Raw genomic sequence first — 21,206 nt, 5'->3', positions numbered from 1 at the left:
CTGTTATTATTGTTTTGTGTGACTTAAGAGTGGTTTAAAGGTCGCAGCAGATAAAGGATGTAAAGCGGAGCGAGGTGCTGCTGCTCACTGAAGTGCTCTTGAAAAAGAGCTCATCATGTGCAGTTGCTTAATAAAGGCAGTGAGTGAAGGCAAAGGGTCATGTGGAGTTGCATTGCTGCATGAGTATTTTTTTTGGTTCTGCTATGATGGCTCACTGAGCGATTTTTGTTTTGCTTCTTTCGTCCTCTCCTTTCCTTCTGCCACAGAACAAACTCTGACTCAGCTCTGCACACCAGCGCCATGAATCCAAACCCACAGGATCCTTTTGGCATGAACCAGCAGATGGGCAGAGGACCACCTCAGCGGAACGGTGAGCACTACTAGTGATGTAGTACCTTGTATTTACGCTCTAAAAATAAAGGATAAAGTGGTTTCATGGAGGACCTTTAAAGTCTGCGTAAAACCGGAGCTGCATTGGAGTTCCTTATTGTCATGCACATACAACGGGGAAAATATGTATTGAAAATGTCAACATTTTTCTCAGAAAACATATTTCAAAAGGTGCCGTTGACTTGAGATTTTCCCCGGATGTTGGTAACAACCAAAGACATCCATGTATGCAAACAAAAACAAATCTAATTAGTTTACAACTGAAGTTTTGTGTAATAAAATGAAAAAGTGCTGAACACATGAAGAAAGGGAGGTGTAGAAAGGCAGTGAAAGCCCAGACAGCAGCTGAAGTCTATCAGTAGTTCTTCAGCAACCCTCTGCCCTTCATCAATGTAAATGAATATAAGCTGCTTCAGTCCAGCATCTACATTAGCAGGATGATGAAGATGAAACAAGGGTGGACATTTCAACAAGAATAGCTGCATTTCCACTATCTCGTCTGAAGCGAGCAAGCTAGAGCGAGCCAAGGTCAGTCGTGTTTCCACTGTCACTTCTGGGGCATGATCGGGCCAAAGCGGGGCTTTCTCAGGAGCGCCGGCCTTTTTTCGGCACAGCTGGGTGGAGTGAAAGGAGAGGCGGATTTGCCCGAGTCTAGTAAAGATGGCATGCCGTCATTACACTAGTTTTCCGATTACACCCGAGTTTATGCGCCAAACAAACAAATAAATAAAGGTAAGAAAAATATATAACAGGTCAGTTTTACATAGGCTATTCCATGAAAGACCTTATAGGCTAGGAGTCTTTTTGCTTATGATCGCCCTTATGTTTCCCTTTTAAATGTAAGGCTGTTGCATAAAATAAAAAAGTTTTAATTTTTTAAGTGACTTTTCTTTGCTGCGTCCTCTTTGATGTTTCAATAACGCATAATGATCTTTACACCATATTAAAGACACAGCAGCCAGTAAAGGTGGTCGAGAGTTTAAGTGGTGTGTTTGTGCATGATACGTGCGCGTTAGATGCCTGCATATGTGTGAGAGACTGGACAAAAGAGAGCTCGCTTGACAGCTCTGTTGATGCCGAGCGGCTTCTTTCTTTTTTATTGATTTTGTAGATAATACACAATATGAATACAACAGAAAGACAAAACTTTACAAATTATTAGTCCACTTTTGTAGGCTCAAGACAATAGTGTCATATCTTGATAAAATAGCCTAAGCTATATTGAAATAATTTAAAGAATTACAAATATCGGATATAATAAAATCACCTTGAATAAATAAACCAGTATAAATAAACAAAAACCAACTATAACAATGTAGGTATATACAATACACAAATTAAACCGTTTTAAGCCATAGGCCTATATAACTTTCATTTTACAAAGGCCTATCTGGAAAAAAAAAAGATTTTAGATATTTTCTAAAAACAATAAACACCGGAGAAGGTTTCAAATAATTTTTATGAAGTATTTAGATACGATGATATTATTCAAATCGTGCAAACGGAGCATTTTTTGGGTGCGTGAAAGCAGAAATGACCTTCTTTTCTGTCTTCCAGTCCTGCGCAGCGCCGCTTTACAAACGCATTGGGGAAAACTGCTAGTAAAAAATGTATTCTATGTCCTCAAACAAGTGTTTATGTTTTTATATGACGTGGTAAAATTTAAAACTGAATGATTTTAAATTTAGAGCTTTATTAGTGAATAGCTGCTGAGCTCAACGAAATATCTTTTTAACTTGCTGTTATGTGCTGAAACACTTAACACTTTCCTTCACTTAAGATCGCTGAATAATATGCAACATCCTTAAATAAAGGGTTATCACCTATTAAGTGTCATTTTCCTGACAGTGGAAATGCCGCTTATCATCCAAAATACAACCAAGGAAACTCTCAAATGCTTTCAGAGAAAGAAAATCAAGCTGTAGAATGGCCCAGCCAATCACCTGACTTGAATCCAATGTAAAACACAAAAAAGATTTAATAGACAAAACCCACTGAACCATCAAGATTTTTACACTGTTGAAGTCTGTGAAAAACTCGCACCTGAGCAATGCATGTGACTTCATTCTGCATTTGAGAGGCGTCTTTAAGCTGCCATCACCAAATCAAGCCTTTTATATACAGTAAAGTATTAAATACATTTCAGTAGTTCAGCTCTTTCTCCTTTTGTCATTCCAGTGTTATTACACGTAACAATTTTTATTTTGTTTTGTTTTGTTTTATTTATATGTTTGTATTTTTTGGATTTTTACTAAAATCTGGTTCAGTTCCATGTCAACAGCTCCTTTAGAATATATTATTCCCAGGAAAAAAGATGACGAGTTCAATACTTATTTTCCCTGCTGTACATCCTTGTTACTTCTCGAACAAGAAACAATGTACAAAATCAAGTTCTGACCTACATCAGCAATTCACTTGATTGTTGTTTGTTATTGCTGTAATCTCATGCGAGTGACAGGTTGTTCTGCCTTTGCACTATTAAATATGTCATCACAGAAGGAAAGAGAAGTTATTACGAACATCTAGTTTTAGATTACAATGACACATGAATTTCTTTTTTTGAAGCTGTGAAAGGACATATCATTAATAATAAATCTGGCATATTGCAAGAAATTGACCTTTTATAAGCTGGCTTTAATAGTCCCTATTAAATCCCTGCTTTTCTAAAATTCATTTTCCTTGACTCTTATTTTTTTATGAGCACTTCCATGCAAATGTCAACCTTGCCATGAAGTTTTCAACAAAATGCAGAAACCTTTTTTTTTTTTTTTTTTTTCGGGGTAAGCAAGAATTTTAGAGTACTTTAGAAATACTCTAAAATGCATCTGCCAGTGTTTTCAAATTATTCTATTTAATTTACCAAAGTCACACAAGTGGCAATTTCACATCCGTCACATCCATAACAGAAAGACGTCACATCCGTAACGACACTTTTTCCTCATAAAAGTGAAACTATTAAATTAAATAAAATCATTTTTGTTTTATAGAGAGCCCACTCTTTTGATTGAACTTTTTGAACTCTTTATCCTTTTCATTGTCTTTGTTTCTTTTGGGTTGTACAGTTTAATTCACAGACTTTCTACAAAGTATGTTGTATACTGCAAACCTGCAAACTTTTTTTGTCACATCCATAACGCATGTTTATTTTCCTCATTTAAAGTACAAAACATGTTTACAGATTGATGATTTTCTGGTCTCATAACTCTGTGGTCAGTTGTTCTGGAAAATAGAAGCAAAAGTTTCAATATAATGTTAACATTTACTTTCTATGCGAATGTATGTTTTGCAAATGTCAAATCCATAACGCTAGAATTGCTCTTATATATTTTTCTGTGTATTTTTTATAGTAAAAAGATTTCATCAAATTTAACTATTGTTGTCATTAAGAAAAAGATGTTTTTTGTGAAATTTCTCTGAATGTAAAGGTAATCTACTTTACTCGAGTGGTTAAATCCCAATCAGTGATACAATTTGTACAAGAATATATATTTTTAAATCTTTGTTGGCTAATTATTCTTATTTGCACATTGTCATCTGATGCACAAAGGTTTTTCTTTTTTAAACAAATCACAACTTCCTTTTAGAGCATTTATTTGTAAAAGAGTATGAGCCAGTATAATACCTACTATAGAGTCACATTTATTACAGCCATACTGTCATTTCACAGGACATTATTGTGTGGCATAACAGTGTAGTTGAAATAAATGCAAGGGGTCAATTGGATTGTACATTGTCGGTCATGAAAGATAAATCAATGATTTATTGCAGACCATATTGCAGTGTGTTTGCACGACACAGCTGGGGCTCACTGTCATGTTGTTTATCTAGTTGTCTTGGTTACAAACACTGGCATTTCAGATGGTATTCTGAAAATGGCTGAAACACAGTCCAGAGCTCTTTTAAAGCCTTTTAAAATTCACTGTAGCTGCCTGGTTGATCTTTTTTTTTGTTCAACCATCATTAAAACAAAACAAAACAACAACAACAAAAAACAGAATTTGTGTGGTGGTGTCATGAACACAATTTAACAAAGATATTGGTCAAATAGAGGTCAAGTTTGGTTTCTTAGAGTGTAAGTTAGGGTTAAAAGATGTTTCCTCTACCATTAATTCTCAATGATTTATTTCTCGAGTGGTTGAAAGATAATTCATGTACTGTACAGCCCCATGAGCTTTACAGATGTCATCGTCTGGCGCACACTTCTCCAACACTCACCATAGCCAAAGTTCACATACACACGCAGCCTTGAGGGTTTGTAAGACTGTAGGATTATGTCATTGGGTGGGATGATCTAACTTCAGTTCTGCATTAGCAGTGCAAATAGTTCATCATTATATCAGTGCAGTTCTGGCAAAGATTGTTATGGTTATCCCAGTACATTTATACATCAATAGATTTTTATTTTTTTATTTCATTGTATCAGCAGTTCCAGTGCTTGCTTTCATTCACCTATTTTGAAATATCGTATAAAAGTATGCTTAATGGAAACACTAGGATGTACATAAATTGTGCACATATATATAAATTTTATTTAAATATTATATGCACAAATGACTAGAATCATTTTTATTTGAATAAAAATGTGCATAAGCTACAGTGAAAACACATTTACAGAAAAAATTCCTGCATGTGCATCAAAAAAAGTTTTTTTTTTAATCTTTTTTTTTATAAATCTTTTCGGCTTGGTTAGCGATAACGGGTCTGGGCGGGACAGAGAGTCGCGCGAGCCCAATGGAGTGATTGTTTACAAGTGTGGAGTCCCGTGAAGGAGCTCGGATGGAACGTTTTGTGTTTACCTCATGGTTAAAGTTGTTGCATGTCAAAACTACCTCAAAATGAGTGAGTTTGAGCCACTTGTACATTTAACGAAGCGTTCAGAAAAACAAAACCAGAGAAGAAACTCAACACAGAGGAACATTAACACCTCACTGCCAACTAGCGTTTCGGAAGTGTTATTGCAGAACAACAGAAACAGCGCGCAAAAGTTTAAATGCACAGCTAAGTGCATTGCATGCGCCGAGGTAGAAGTATAAACCAGGCTTTATCCAGCAAGTGTTATATGCATTGCATGCCCTTCCAGCTGCAACCATCTCTGGGAAACATCCATACACACTCATTCACACTAATACACTATGGACAATTTAGCCTACCCAATTCACATGAACTGCATGTCTTTGGACTGTGGGGGAAACCGGAGCACCCGGAGTAAACCCACGCAAACGCAGGGAGAACATGCAAACTCCACTCAGAAACGCCAACTGACCCAGCCGAGGCTTGAACCAGCAACCTTCTTGCTGTGAGGCGACAGCACTACCTACTGCGTCACCTTAAATAGATCATGTGATGATAAAAAAATAGCCCTGATGGACAGCATTAGTGGACAAACCAGGGAACCAAACACATTGTAAAATATCTGAAATGTTTTGGTCATTCTAAAATACCTGCCAAAGTCTGTTCTCAAAGTGTTCAGTATTATTACCTCCAAAAATTGTCCTGTATTTGAATTTTATGCAGTTGGAGAAGCCACCATGGGTCATTTTTCTTATACGATAAATGACTTGCACCTCAGAAAATGAAAAGGAAACTCAATGAACGTGCAGTGGCATTTGGAGGCACGAGACCACTCTTTGTGAGTGAGGTCTCGTGCCCCCAAAAGACACGGTGCGTTCATTGCATTTCATCTTCGTCAAAGGTTTTTGATATGCCTTGGACTTGTATTTTTTTATTTTTTACACAGTTGAAGTCAGAATTATTAGCCCTCCTGAACTATTAATCCCTCTTTCCCCCCTGAGTTGCTGTTTAACAACACATTTATAAACATAATAGTTTTAATAACTCATTTCTAATATAACTGGTTTGTTTGTTTGTCAAGCATGACAGTAAATAATATTTTACAAGATATTTTTTTCAAGACTCTTCTATCCAGCTAAAAGTAACATTTAAGCAAGGGTAATTAGGCAAATCATTCTATAATGATGGTTTGTTCTGTAAACAATTTAAAGAAAAAACTGCTTAAGGCTAATATAATAATTTTAACCTTTAAGTGATAAAAAAAAAAAATCATTTTAATCTTTCGGAAATAACAAATAAGACTTTCTCCAAAAGAAAAAAGTATTATAGGAAATACAGTGAAAAATTCCTTGCTCTGTTAAACATCATTTGAGAAAAGAAAAAAGATCCGAAGGAGGACGAATAATTTTAACTTCAACTGTATGTCAATTGTTTTTTCTTTGAAGTCATCCAAAATGTCTGAAAAAATGAAAGTTTTATTGAAGCCATGACATTCCTGTTGTTCAGTCTTAGGCTCTTTCACATTCTTTCTGTTATCGCTGACTCTCATGAATTTATCAGAGGGCATACAGGCCTGAGTTTAAAGCAGATCTAAGATAAAAGCATCTGTGTGTATTAGATCTTCCTAGTTAGTCAATACGTCTAAATAAGATATGACGTGAAGATGTGGAGCAGCTCTGATGGACGCCATTAAACTGAGAGAAATTGAACTCTGAGTCTGTCTCTGAGGCCCAGGCCAGTTGTTTTGACAGAAACCACTTCAGTTCAACCTGATGCGAAACAGCTTCATTTTAAGGACACGGCAGACAGCAAGCGTTTAATATCTGTCTGGCAGCTCTTCTGAACTATGCACACAGTTGAGAGTATGTGGAGGTGTGCAGTGAGGCTCATGTAATGTGAACAAGTATAAACCAGCCTCTCTCATGAGACAAAAAAAAAAAAAAATGTGTCTCTCTTCCGCAATCACAGTGGTCTGGTCGTAAACCTGCCAGCCAACTCGACTGTGTGATGCAACAGTGTTGTACATGTGTGGAGATCTCAAAAGCATCAACGTATCGAAACTGGGCCACATTCAGTCTCTTGACCCTACTGGAATTTGAATTGACACCAGCTGACGTTTTTGTCGCCTCACTATATAATTAAAATGGTGTAGGCTTTACTTTGAAACTATTAAACTGTCAGTAAATTTCACAAATAATTACTAAAGGCGTGGGTGACACAGTGGCTCAGAGCTTAACACTATCACCTCACAGCAAGAAGGTTATTGGTTCAAGTCCCAGCTTGGTTAGTTGGCATTTCTGTGTGAAGTCCACATGTTCTCACCGTGTTTATGTGGGTTTCCTCGGGGTGCTTCGGTTTCCCCCACAGTCCAGTGATATGCACTATAGGTGAATTGAATAAACTAAATTGTCCATAGTGTATGAGTGTGTATGGATGTTTCCCAGTACTGGGTTGCAGCTAGATGGTGGTTCATTCCGCTGTGGCGACCCCTGATGAATAAAGGGACTAAGCCAATAGAAAATGAATGAATAAATGAATGAATTACGAAAGGCATGTATGACATAGGTGTTAACCTTTATCAGCTGCAGAACGAAGAACCATATATGGTTGCTTCATTACTTCATTACTACCAGTACTTTACTGAAGATAACTGAATACTATGCAACATCCTAATTTATTCTCTTAAATAAAAGGGAATTACCTATTAAGTGTCAGATGGCTTAGGGAAAAAATAATGTTTTAGTTCTCTCTGGAGCATTTGCGCTAAATGTTTGACAGCGTCTACCGAAATGAGAAGGTTGTAAAATACATTTTATACCATGGTATTATCGTAAAATTTCTGTGGTTTTTATATCATGGATGGTGCATTGGGTCATCCCTTCGTTAGTGGCGAGACCACTCGATGTAAAATGAAAGCAGTCGGTCGGAGATTAAACAAATATAATGAATGAAAATACAAAGGCCTGTGTGTAGAGGCATATAATTTAATGCTGTACAGTAACGTGTAACTTTCTTGTTTCGGCTGTCTTCATTTTAAACGTTTCGTGATGATGCGATGATTTGCAGTATCTGCTTGATTCCTGCTGAATCACGTTTAAGGCACACACAATCATTAACGTAAAACGTTAATAAAAAATTATTATTATTAAAAGGTTATTAAAAGCAAATAAATACTATTCAATCACTGGAGTAAAATATTAATATAGTGTTTTGCATTTATTAAATGTAAAAAGATTTGTAATAAATTTAAAGATGTATTATAGCCTAATATGTTTTTACTTGCTAATATTTCCTTCATTATAATGAATCCAGCGAGGCAGTGGCGCAGTAGGTAGTGCTGTCGCCTCACAGCAAGAAGGTCGCTGGTTCGAACCTCGGCTCAGATGGCGTTTCTGTGTGGAGTTTGCTTGTTCTCCCTGCCTTTCCTCCAGGTGCTCCGGTTTCCCCCACAGTCCAAAGACATGCGGTACAGGTGAATAGGGTAGGCTAAATTGTCCATAGTGTATGAGTGTAAGTGTGGATATTTCCCAGAAATGGGTTGCGGCTGGAAGGGCATCCGCTGCGTAAAAACTTGCTGGATAAGTTGGCGGTTCATTCCGCTGTGGCGACCCCAGATTAACAAAGGGAAAATGAATGAATGAATATAATGAATCCATTATATAAATGAAACCTGTCCAATTTAGAGTGTTTATACTATATCTCTGAAAAATGTTTCAGCAAGCCCAGCAAACAAGTATCTGCTATACTGACTCTGTCAGATAATAATGACTGATCAGATAGAAAATGTTCATTCTATTATATTGAATGGCGATCGGAAACAATGTTCCCCATTCACCCGTCATGATTGCCATATTTGTGAAATAGTATACACTATTGTTTATTGTGTACAATATTTATAGACTATATATAAAAATATATTGATGACGATGTCCGAGAAGACATTAATAACATTAACCTCCGTCGTAACCATATATGGTTTGCCTATATCTTGTGTGCCTGAAACGTGTGTGGGTCTGCGGGTCTGCAGCTGGATATTATTGGCTGAACTGGGCGGATTGTGTGACGTTTGATTCGGGGGATGTTCTGGGGGCGGGGTTTGCGTGCCGTGATACAAGCTACTGGCCAGACAGCGGAAACGCGACATGATTTGCACCTCACTGCTCAAGCTCGGCCTGGCCCGGCCCAATAAATGCCCTGGCTCGCACTATCCTGACAATGAAAATGCAGCTATTGACATTGCTTACTTTATATTCAATTATTATTATGTTTTAAGCTATGTATTTATTTTATTCTATAATTTTTTTTTCATTTATTAAATATAAGTTCATATATATATTTTTTATGTATTTTTATTTAGATAAAAAAAAATAAAAATTAAATACATTTTAATAAATTAAATAATTTAAATAAATTAAAAACTTTTATTTGTTCATTCATTTAGTTATTTATGTATTTATTTATTTTGTATATTTAATAGGTCATAATAGGTTCAAAAATAACACTCTAGGCATTTTTTTCCTATAGCATTAGTGCTCTATAAAGGATTGAGTAAAACGTTGGAGTAGAAAGACTGAAATAAGCATTTTCTTGTATAATGTGCTTAAAGTTTGTTCACCCAAAAGTCAAAATTGTCTTCATTAATTCACACTTTGAGTTTCCTTTGTCTGTTCTCAGCCTCTTCCAATAGAATGTTGGATCGGAAACCATTGACTTTTTCTTTTTTTTATCAGCTCATTGTCTTCAGGTATCCAACATTCTTCAAAATATCTTCTTCTTTTGTTGTTTGACAGAAAAAATAGAACTCCTTAATATTTTGAGTGCTTAAAGATGAATAAATAGTGAGTACGTTTTCATTTTTGGGTGACATATCACTTTAAAGTTAGAGTTAGTTATATAATATGTGTATAGGTCATTTTAGATAAATGTAATTCTAGAAAATACTTCACATATACTATTAATGTGTTTTAGAGATTTTTACACTGCAAGTTAAAACGCGACTCTGGACTCAAGCCAAAGTTCTTCTGTTCTAGTTGTCCTTTTTTCCTGACAGTTACAGCATTGAATAAGACTCTCAGTGAGGGGGAAATAAGGTGTCGCCGTACTTTTTTGTTTGATTCATTGTGCGTCGCAGTTGGGCGTCTGAGACCGGCAGCTTTGCTTTGCTCAGGCGGTGGAGCTGGTTGATCTGGCTTCAGGCCCACGCTGCATCAGTGCTGGACCAGCATCAGCAGAGGAAGCAGAAAGGAGGGTTGTTTTCCACAGGATCTCTGTGGTCTGTGCAAAACAATGCCTCTCCATTGATTCACTTTGCTCTTGTGGTCACAGATTTCTCCCGATATGCATTTTTCTTTTTTTGTCCCTTCATGGGGGTTTCCTTAAAGAGACAGTGCACATTAACACACTTTCAATCCCTTTTTTGTAGTTTGTATCCTCAGTTTTCAATGGGTGGAGTGAGTGAGTGTGCGCTCAAGGAGACTCATTTCAATGAATCAAATACTTGTGTTAGCTCGGGCAAATGTGCAGCCTGAACTGAACTCTGCTTTAAGTTAAATATATTTTGGGTTCAGTACTTTTATTTTCTTTATCGTTGAAAGATGCTTAATTAGTTTTTTTTTAAATTGACTGAAAATGCATTTATGATGTTACAAAATGTTTCAAAAAGGACTAAAAGAATCCAAACACACAGTTAAAGTCAGAATTATTAGCCCCCTAAATTTTCTTTTTAACGTAAAGAAGATTTTTTCAGCACATTTCTAAACATAATAGTTTTAATAACTAATTTCTAATCACTGATTTACTGATTTATTTCATCTTTGCCATGATGACATTAAATAATATTTGACTAGATATTTTTTCAAGATACTTATATAAAGCTATACTAGATTTTTCAGGACACTATTATTCGTCTTAGGTTGCAATTGAAAGCCTAACTAGGTTGGGTTAGCAAGCTTGGGTTATTAGGTACAACAGTTGTTTGTTCTGTAGACCAGTGGTTCATAAAGTGGGCGTTGGGACCCCCTGGGGTGTCTCAGGCCAATAACAGGAGGTCGCTTGGTGATCAATAAATAAATTTGATTAAACTACTAGAATTACCATATTTTAACCATAAACCATAAGTGAAAAGCCATCAGCCTTTTAATTTTTTTCCTAGGATTGGTGTGTTTACGTTCAATTAACAACACCGCTATAGCGTCAGCTGCAGCAGATTGATTTTATAGCAGCAGGTTAAACTTTCTGACACCTTTATGGCAATCAAATAAACATTGAGGATGATCTCTGAGTGGCGTCCTCCAAAATTAAACTTGTGACTTATGACTTGTGCTGAAAACATTGTCTTCATCTTAAGGTGAGGTTAATATTAAATTAAACAAATTAATAAAGGACAATAAAAACGATATGGTTATTAGACTGTTGCACTGTTTTGTGTTGTCAATATGCTTTTGTTTATATAGGGCTATTGTTATGTGCGCAATATTTGTGAATTTGGGGGTCACTAGTCATTGACATTGTTATTTTAGGGGTCGTGGGGTGAAAATTTTGGGAACCCCTCCTGTAGACACTTGTAAAAAAGAAGTTATACCCAAAGCGGCTAATAATATTGGCTTATGATATAGTTTATGAAAAACTGTTATCATTCTAGCCAAAATTAAACAGGTAGGACAAAATATTGTAAGAAATGCTGTGAAAAATTCCATGCTCTGTAAACATAATTTGGGAATTTTTTGAAAAATAAAAAAAAATCACAGGAGGGCGAATAATTTTGACTTCAACTGTATGTTCATCAAATAATGCTTAATGAAATGTATCATGGTTTATGTTTATGAATAGTTTGTTAAATTGGCATATTCAAATGATTTTTGAAGGATTTTGTGACTAAAGACTAGATAATGGCTGCTATAAATTTACTTTTTCATTCTCAGGAATAATTTAAAATCCGACCGAGATTCCGAGATTTTTTTTTAATGATTTTTTGAGATTAAAATGACTTTTGAGAAATGATTTTGTAGTGGTAATTTCCAGTAATTTGAAGACAATTTTGCGATTAAAAAAAAAAAAATATATATATATATATATATATATATATATATATATATATATATATATATATATATATATATATATATATATATATAAAATTATATATACAGTATATATAGTCTGACACAACAACGATGACACATCATAAAAATAAAGCTTCTTTATTTTGATCTCTTGTCAAGACAAGATCTAAAACGGTAGGGACAACTTTTGATATATATATATATATATATATATATATATATATATATATATATATATATATATATATATATATATATATATATATATATATATATATATATATATATATACACACATATATCCACAATCTTATTATTCTCCAATTTAACTCACCGGAGAATCTGACATGTACCTCACTCAGGACTTGCGTTAGGGCTTCCCCTACTGTAATACACCAAAAAAAATGTATTGCTGTAAAACTCGTCAATGGCAGGGAAGCATTTTCTCTGGTTACCTGCAGGGAAAGAGTTAAACGACATCCTTTATTGATTTGACGCACACTATAATACCAGCCATACATGTAAAACACAAATAATGTCCTTCAATTTGGTCTTCATCTTTGTAAGCATCCAGCAGCTGTCATCCTTGAATCACTCTCCATCATTGTAAAGCCTGGTTTATACTCGACGCGTCCGCTACTTCGCTTGATTGTATGCGGCGAATGTGACGTCATCACGGAGTTTGTGTAGGTTTGTTTTGGGTGCGCGTCACATGATTTCAATCGGCGGAGCAAATGGTTTGTTTTTTTTTATACTTGAGCGAACAGTGCACATGGTGCAACATTTGATTTGGGTTGAATATGAATCACTTTGAAGAGATTTTGTCTGAAACAGGGTGACTGTACAGACATCTTTATAATCCCTGATCATAGAGATAACCAGATGACCAATAATTCCTGGCTAGAAATTGCAACAGCCGTGGGAAAGGAGGAAAGTTTTTGTTAAAAGGTTTGGGAAACCTGAGGGATACGTTTGTTAAAGCCAAAAAGGCCCTGACAAAAGTAGAGAGACTAGGTACACAATTACAGAAATATGTTTTTCCACCAGTCATGGGTTTTACACTGATGTATACATTACAATTTTGAATTTAAAACAATTTTATATCAAAACTATAATTAAGGAACTAATCATTTCTTTGATAACTGGAAAGGAATATTTGAACCTATCAGTTTACAATATACTGATGCCCTGTTTTTATAGGCTTTATTGGTGATAATGGTCAGGAATGTTGGATCATTATTACCTTTTTAAGTATTACCGTTTTAAGTATAATTTATAAGTATAGGACAGAAACTAGTCAGAGAGTAATGTGTGAATTGTGCAGCGGGCTAAATCTAAAATAAACTTTAATAGGTAAAACTGTTCGAGATATGAACAAAAGCAAGTGATGCGTCAGTTTGATTTTGAAAAAAATCTTGAATGGTTATAAAATCTTTATAATTATTAAAATAATTAATAAAAACATTAAATATATTTAGTTTAAAAATATTGAACGATATTACATTTACATTTACATTTAGTCGTTTAGCAGACGCTTTTATCCAAAGCGACTTACAAATGAGGACAAGGAAGCAATTTACACAACTAAGAGCAACAATGAATAAGTGCTATAGGCAAGTTTCAGGTCTGTAAAGTCTAAGAAGGGAAGTATTAGTAGTATTAGTTTTTTTGTTTTGTTTCTTTTGTTGTTGTTTTTGGTACAGTTAGTGTGATATTTAGAGAGGCAATTGCAGATTAGGAAGTGAAGTGGAGACTAAATAGTTGAGTTTTTAGTCGTTTCTTGAAAGTAGCGAGTGACTGCTGTGATTTCTTCCCTCTTTGGGATGGAACCACGAGGCGACGTTCATTCACAGAACGCAAGTTTCTGGAGGGCACATAGATCTGCAGAAGTGAGAGCAGATAAGAAGGAGCAAGGCCAGAAGTCACTTTGTAGGCAAACATCAGAGCTTTGAATTTGATGCGAGCAGCAACTGGCAGCCAGTGCAAACGGACTAGCAGCGGAGTGACATGTGCTCGTTTAGGTTCATTGAAGACCACTCGTGCTGCTGCATTCTGGAGTAGTTGAAGAGGCTTGATAGAGTTAGCTGGAAGCCCGGCTAGTAGAGAGTTGCAGTAATCCAGTTTGGAGAGAACAAGAGCTTGAACAAGGAGTTGAGCTGCATGTTCAGATAAGAAGGGTCGGATCTTTCTGATGTTATAGAAAGCGAATCTGCACGATCGAGCAGTTCTAGAAATGTGGTCAGAGAAGTTTAGTTGGTCGTCAATCGTTACTCCAAGGCTTTTCACCATTTTGGATGCAGTAATGGTTGCCCCATGCATCTGGATTGAAAAGATATTCATCATATTAATGATATGATGTTGTTCCTGAAACTTTCTACTTCTCTGTTTATCCGTCTGACTTTACGGTCAGTTTATTTTGACCACCCCCTGTCGTTTTAAAGAATATCACAATGACGAACGCGGCGAATATAAAAGCCTTGTCATTTCTGGGAGGTGCGCGCGCACTGAGCGGAGGTGTGCAATGGGGAAAGTATAAATCCAGCTTAAGCTGCTTGCTTTTCTGTCTGTTCCATTGCTCTGATTTGTTTGCTCAAACTTTTGTTTTGCAGTCTAAAGCATATTAAACGCACAAAACGCCCAATTCGCACCACAGGATGGCCAATCCAATATTGACTTCAAATGTAAATCCCTTGTGCCTGTAAATCCGTGTCTGCTTACTGTACCCCCACCCCCCTTTCCATGTAATGTAATGATTGTGAAGACGCAGGAGAGACGTCATTTTATGAGAGACACTCAAATACATCACATGTCCCGCGTATGCAACTGCGTGTATTAATTGCAAACTGTAATTAATATAATTTGATTATATGGTTTTGAATTAGATGTTTTATGAGATTGTTTGCTTTTTTTCAACTATTTTGCGTTTAATTAAGAGTTTTGCAGGTTTGCAAAAATGTGCAACTTTTTGTTGATTTTGAATTGAATTCAGCGATCGCAGAATCACAAAAAACTAAGGGCTCTGCTAAATGGATCAAAGCTATTTTATAATAAAAAGTATTTACAATATTACTGTTTTACAGTATTTTTGATCAGATGAATGCAGACTTTATTTAATTTGATAATTCTTTAATATTTAAATGTTTTGTGTGGTATTGTATAAAATGAAGAAGAGCTAGCTGTTTATTTTTCACTCTCAGCCTAGAAGAGGGAAGGTTCTTTGTGTAAGATCATGCACAGTACATATTAACTGGTCTCTTTCTCTGTGTGTTTTTGGTGCTACAGCCAGCATGAATGAAGCAGAGGTGGACAGTTCTGGAGATGGTAAGTGTCTCTTGTCATCCTTGCCAACTCTCTATCAAGTGTTCACACCACAAAAAAAAAAAAGATTCACCCCTTTAATGACAGCATCAGCTCTCACAGTGTGACATATCTCTCACACTTGGCTGTGGTTTGGTAGATGCTGGAATAGTTGCTTTCCACTGCTGGCAATCTAACTAGGCTAGCATGTCTCCTTTATACAGTAGTCAGCACAGTACAGTAGTTGACATTGATCATCTCTCTTGCTAAAATTTATTCTAAAACTAGGACAATTTGGAAAACAATATTTTTGATCCACTTCAAATGTTGACTCCTGTAGTTTACCTTAAAGGGTCAGAAAACAACAAAACATATTTTTTTGAGCTGTCGTATATGTGTCCCACACTGCTAAAAACACTATTAGGACACCTATATTTCACTAAAAAGTGTAAATTGGTTGTTTTTGCGTTATTTCAAGCAAATTCGTACTTCCGGTTTGAAACAAATTTTTGAAGCTGCGTCACGACCATGAGATAATAGCATGTATTCCAGCGTGCAGACTGGACGTCTGTGCCAGAGTGTGTCTTATTACGTCTTAGTGTAATGCATTAATGCATCCAATCAGCGCGCTCTATTGTGCAACTTCATTAATATTCATTACTGTCACAGTGTTTAGACGACAGAGACGCCACGTTGTATTGGCAAAACAAGCGTGAAGTGTTGCTTTTATAGTTTGCTGCAGTTAAGTTTCGTTTTCATTTTCTCTCTGTGAGAGCTCAGCTGGAGTCACGTGTGGATTAACAGTGTATGCGACGCTCGACAACAATAACTTATGAGAGGGTTTTATGGCCCTTTAAGATAATGCAGCGGTTCTTGAAGTAGGGGCTGAAACTCCCTGGGGGATTACAACAGTGTGTGTGTTTGTTGTCTTACACAAAGCAAATAAATTTGATTAAACTATAAATAGTACTGTATTTACCCATATCCTACAAAGGATTTTTTAAAATAGCACAAAAAAATAAAACAACATCAAAATGCAAATAAATAATCATCATCCCTTCATTTTGTATTTTTCATTGGTTTGATTATGTTGGTTAGATTAACATTTAGATTACGTTTGTTAGATTAGCATTAGTTGCAGAAGATACATATTTTTTCAGCACTATTATAAAACTCACATGTATGACTCACATACATTGTAAATATATGCATATCATAACCAAACATGGAGGAAACCAATAATGTATATGTTGTATTGCAAACATTCCAAACATCGTATTAGTCCTTATTATTTGAAATGAAACAACATAATAAATTACTGTAGATAGATATATGGTAAGACTGTTGCACTTTTTTATGTCAATATGCCCTTGTTAATATGGGTCTATTACTGTGTATATTTAACGTGTATATTTATACCACCTCAGATGATAGTGGGGGTCGCAAGTCCCTGGCATTGTTATTTTGGGGCTTGTGGGCTGAAAAGTTTTGGGCACACCTGAGATAATGTCATGATTTGGCATATCCAAATTTATTTTGAAGCTTTTAAACAAACACAAATTAAATGCTTTCACATGGTACAAACTGAAAAAACTCATGTAATTCGCACAAACACGCTTCTAATTCCATCTATGCAATGGTCGTTCCCACACACTCACCTTCAACTCTACATATTGTGGGTTTTACATAACGAGGTAACATTCAGTGCAACAAGTGTTTGTTTAGACTGCTACACAACTGTCTTTAGATTGAAAACCGCAGGAAACTCTTCTGTTCCTTTTTCCCCCATGTCTTACACTTGCTTGCTCAGACAAAGAGTACAGGGCTCCAACCTGCACATAACAGTTACTAACAGCAAACAAAGTGAAACTGTATCTGTACCACAATAAAACAGCGGTAACATTTTGAAAACGCTTCGATTTTAATTCCTGCGTCTAAGAAATGACTGCGTTTGCATCTGAACTTTCATACAAACTCCTGCATCTATGAAATAATTAGATGTGCATATGAACCCCTATGGACACCTTCATCTATAAAATGATTGCTCATATATGTGAACTTATATCTCCTGCGTCTATGAAATGATCATACATGCATACAAACTCTTTGTTTACATAAATCCATGAAACACTTCTTCATTCATACAGACTATGTGCTTGTTGCTGTGAAACATTTGTGCATATATACACCTATTACACAGCCATGAGATCTCATAATGAACTTCAAACTACCTGTAAAAAAAAACTACTGCTAATGTCATGCTTTTGATCAACTAGGTTTTCCAATGTTTAATAAATTGAATTCATACTTGAACTGATTTCATAAAATCAACTCAAGTCTGAAAAGAAAGAGAAATAATGTCATCTCAGATATGGTGCTGGGCACTGTAAGCAGGATTGAAGTCAGTTCATGTTTATTTCTGTAGCGCTTTTACAATTGTGTCAAAGCAGCTTAACATAGAAGTTCTAGTAAAATCCAGATTTCAGAGTTGAAGTTTAGTTCAGTTCATCATGGTTTAATTTTCACTGCTGAAAGCCCAAACACTAGAGCAAATCCATCAATGCGCAGCTCCACAAGGCCCAAACCAAGCAAGCCAGTGGTGACCGTGGCGAGGAACAAACTTCACCAATTGATGAAAGTGAAGGGGGAAAAATGCACCAGGATGGACCAGTCACAACAGACTGTGCAGTCTGACCAATCAGAATAGGTTGACTCTTTAAAAAATGACTCTTTAATTTAATCAGACAAATTGTTTGAGACTCTTTGAAAAGATTAGATAACTTTAAATTAGAGCTGAGCAATATATCGTTTGAGCATTGATATCACAATGTGTGTATCTGCAATAGTCACATCGCAAAATTTTACTTTACTTTGAATGCATGTAAAGCTTTTTTGGGAGACCTCCGAAACACAATGAGGGACATTTTAAATGGTTAAAGAAGAGTTCTTTATGATGTCTGTTGAAGAAAGTTATCTCTTAGTGACTTAGTGTGAATAGATGCAAAGCAATGGATGACTATGGGCATTTCTTTTATGTATTTATTTACAGTTTTTTTTTCCTTTGCAGTGTTCTCATTTCCTGCTGTCCCTAATGAGGAAAATCTGCTTGGTGTGAATAAGCCAATGCCCAAACAACTATGGGAAGCCAAAAAGGTTGGTGCATGGGTACTTTGATTAATTGCAAAAAAAAGTAGTATTGATTCGGTATCTGTAGTAAAGAGCAGCGAGTTCAGGCAGCATAGCTGCACCTGGAAGTCAGAAGATGCAAAAATGAGTCATTTTTGTCATTATTATGAGTTTTTACATTAAACAAACGTATGTTTTAATGTATATTCATAACCACGTTCATGTTTTACCATCATGCTTTAAAAAAAAAAACGCTAAAATAAAAAACACTAACTTTCGCTTTCTATAATCCATAATAATAACTCCCATACAGCAGTCCCACAACATTCTGACACTGGAATACCCTTTCAGAAAAGTCTAGTGGCTGGGAATGACCTTTTTATTGTGTCTGGTATAATGTTAATGCTGTACTCGTGTGTTTACATCGATGAATATGGCCACGGTGTAAATGCACAGTATAGTTACGATCTTATTGCCACATTAAATCGTTATGATAACATAAAATATGCCTTCAGTGATTTCCTGAAGATGAAAACAACAAAAAAAGCACAACTGCAGGAGTCGCGACCGTTTGACCTCATATAAAGCAAGAGCTCACAATGACATATGATGACGTGTGCAGGTGCTGTAGTGAGGTCCCATTTCTTAGGGGTAAATTTTGAAGCTCTTCTCCTTCACACTCTGTTTGAAGGGTCAAGGGGAAGGGGAAGGGGTACAAAAATAGAATTGGGTTTGTTTTCTAAATAAAAATCTAAATATTGTGTGTCCTAACTAGATGAATGTAATAAAATCCCAGTGTCAAAGGGTTAATCTGTCCATTCCAGATGGGAGACCATTACGAGATGCAACAAAGATAAATCTATTTCTCAGCCAATCACAATGGCATATTAATAGGCGATCTAATTCCAAGTAAACGGTACTCACAATTCAATCATAAATGTTTGATCAGTTTCGCATTATTATAAGTACATACTGAGACCATTTTTTTTCACTTATTTCACAGAACTGGCTAACTAGATTTTTTTGTTATTATTATTTATTTTAGAAAAAATGGGTTATGGTATAACATTATTGTATACTTTGCTCAGGAACTGTATTGAAATTTAGCTTTCACTCTTTCTCCTATTTATCAAAAAAAGGTTTATCTTGCTTTAATTGACCTCTATTTCATGTTAAGTGTGTTCAGTGTTGTGCTGTGTTATAAAGTTGCCATATTAACAAGTACATTAAACACAATTAATCTCTAACCATTTTTAACATTGGTCTGGTCAGGTATTTAAAGATCAAAAAGAAGCAAAGTCAAAAAATAATCTAATCTATCTAAAAATCGATTATGACTCATATTGAAGTAAAACAACTTCTTAAGCAAAACAAAAAAGGGCTCTGAAACTGCGTTTTGATTATGCAGTTTTCCAACAACAATAGGAAATTGTTGGATTTTCCTCATTTGCCAATATCTGAACAGGCTACTGAAGGGAATTTTTTAGCTCTTTCATTGGTCTACACATCATTAGAGCAAAGATGTCATTTTAAAGGGAAGGCAGTGTTTTGTTTTTTTTTAAATCCACTTTTTAATTGTGACGTCACGCGAAGCGGCTTCTGTGTTTTAAGAAATTGTATGGGGAGACTCAACAAATAGTAACAAATAATAAGCGTTTGCAAAGCGATGTAATACTTTCAAAAATCCAGTAAAATCCAGATCACTATATATATAAAAAAATATATATTATATTATATCTATGTCTATGTCATATATATTTATGTCTAATGTCTCATGGCCAGAAAGTGATAAATTTTTTATAAATTTTTTAAATATTTATGTCTGTGAGGCAGCTAGTCCAGAGACTGTTGTACACCATAATTTCATATCAAATTCACTTTAATGTGTGATAGGACTAAAAAGTAGTCATAAACTAGGGCTGGGCAGATAAGCGATACTATATCGAATCGGGCTAAAAATAATGTCAATAACAATGATAAGCTCCTGACTTTTTTTTTTACTCTATAGTGATCTAAGAGCCAATCACACAGCAGAAATGTGCAACAATGGGATTCTAGAAGTGTGTTGATATTAGAGATTTACTGAATTTTCGGCCACCGAAAATCTATTGGCCGAAAATATGTTATGCCATTTAATGGACCCTCTCATTTTTTTATTGGGGAACTCTTTTAAATCTGGAAGCTTTAACAACTTGTATCGAAATAAATATGGTGACATTTAATATGGAAAATAATTATTGAGATTGCATTTTTGCCTTATTCCTCAGCCCTATCATAAACAAATATTTTCTCAATTCAAATAAGTAGCAGCTTGGACCCGGAAACAGTTTTTCATATGTCACGACTTAACAAGCGAACAGCATGTTGTTGTTGTTAATTATTATAATTTTTTTTTTTTGACAAACAAATGTCATTCTTGAATACATAATTTATAAAAATCCCTCAACACTTCATAAGCAAACAACAATTCTAAGTTTTCAGAGTGACTCTAGCATATTTGTGCTGTTTACAGAAAAGATAATATTAATTTGAGTATGATGC

The 21,206-nt window shown here is 35.4% G+C and overlaps 1 protein-coding gene across 11 annotated transcripts in view; it reads left to right on the top strand.

The window, feature by feature from the left end:
- Positions 1-21,206, top strand: part of crtc3 (CREB regulated transcription coactivator 3) — a 100,398-nt gene that overhangs the window by 57,630 nt on the left and 21,562 nt on the right. For all 11 annotated transcript variants that reach the window (XR_015496164.1, XM_087261828.1, XM_087261827.1 and 8 more), the window contains 3 exons: positions 267-370; positions 15,525-15,563; positions 18,607-18,692. Coding sequence is in view for 10 of the 11 variants with exons in the window: in XM_087261828.1 (XP_087117954.1) it covers positions 267-370; positions 15,525-15,563; positions 18,607-18,692 (229 nt within the window). In the remaining variant the exon portion in view is untranslated. The remainder of the gene's footprint in view (positions 1-266; positions 371-15,524; positions 15,564-18,606; positions 18,693-21,206) is intronic.

The sequence above is a fragment of the Danio rerio genome, chromosome 7 (genome assembly GCF_052040795.2).
Source record: "Danio rerio strain M-AB ecotype USA chromosome 7, GRCz13ab, whole genome shotgun sequence".
Taxonomy (NCBI): domain Eukaryota; kingdom Metazoa; phylum Chordata; class Actinopteri; order Cypriniformes; family Danionidae; genus Danio; species Danio rerio.
This window is presented reverse-complemented; position numbering and strand designations above follow the sequence as displayed.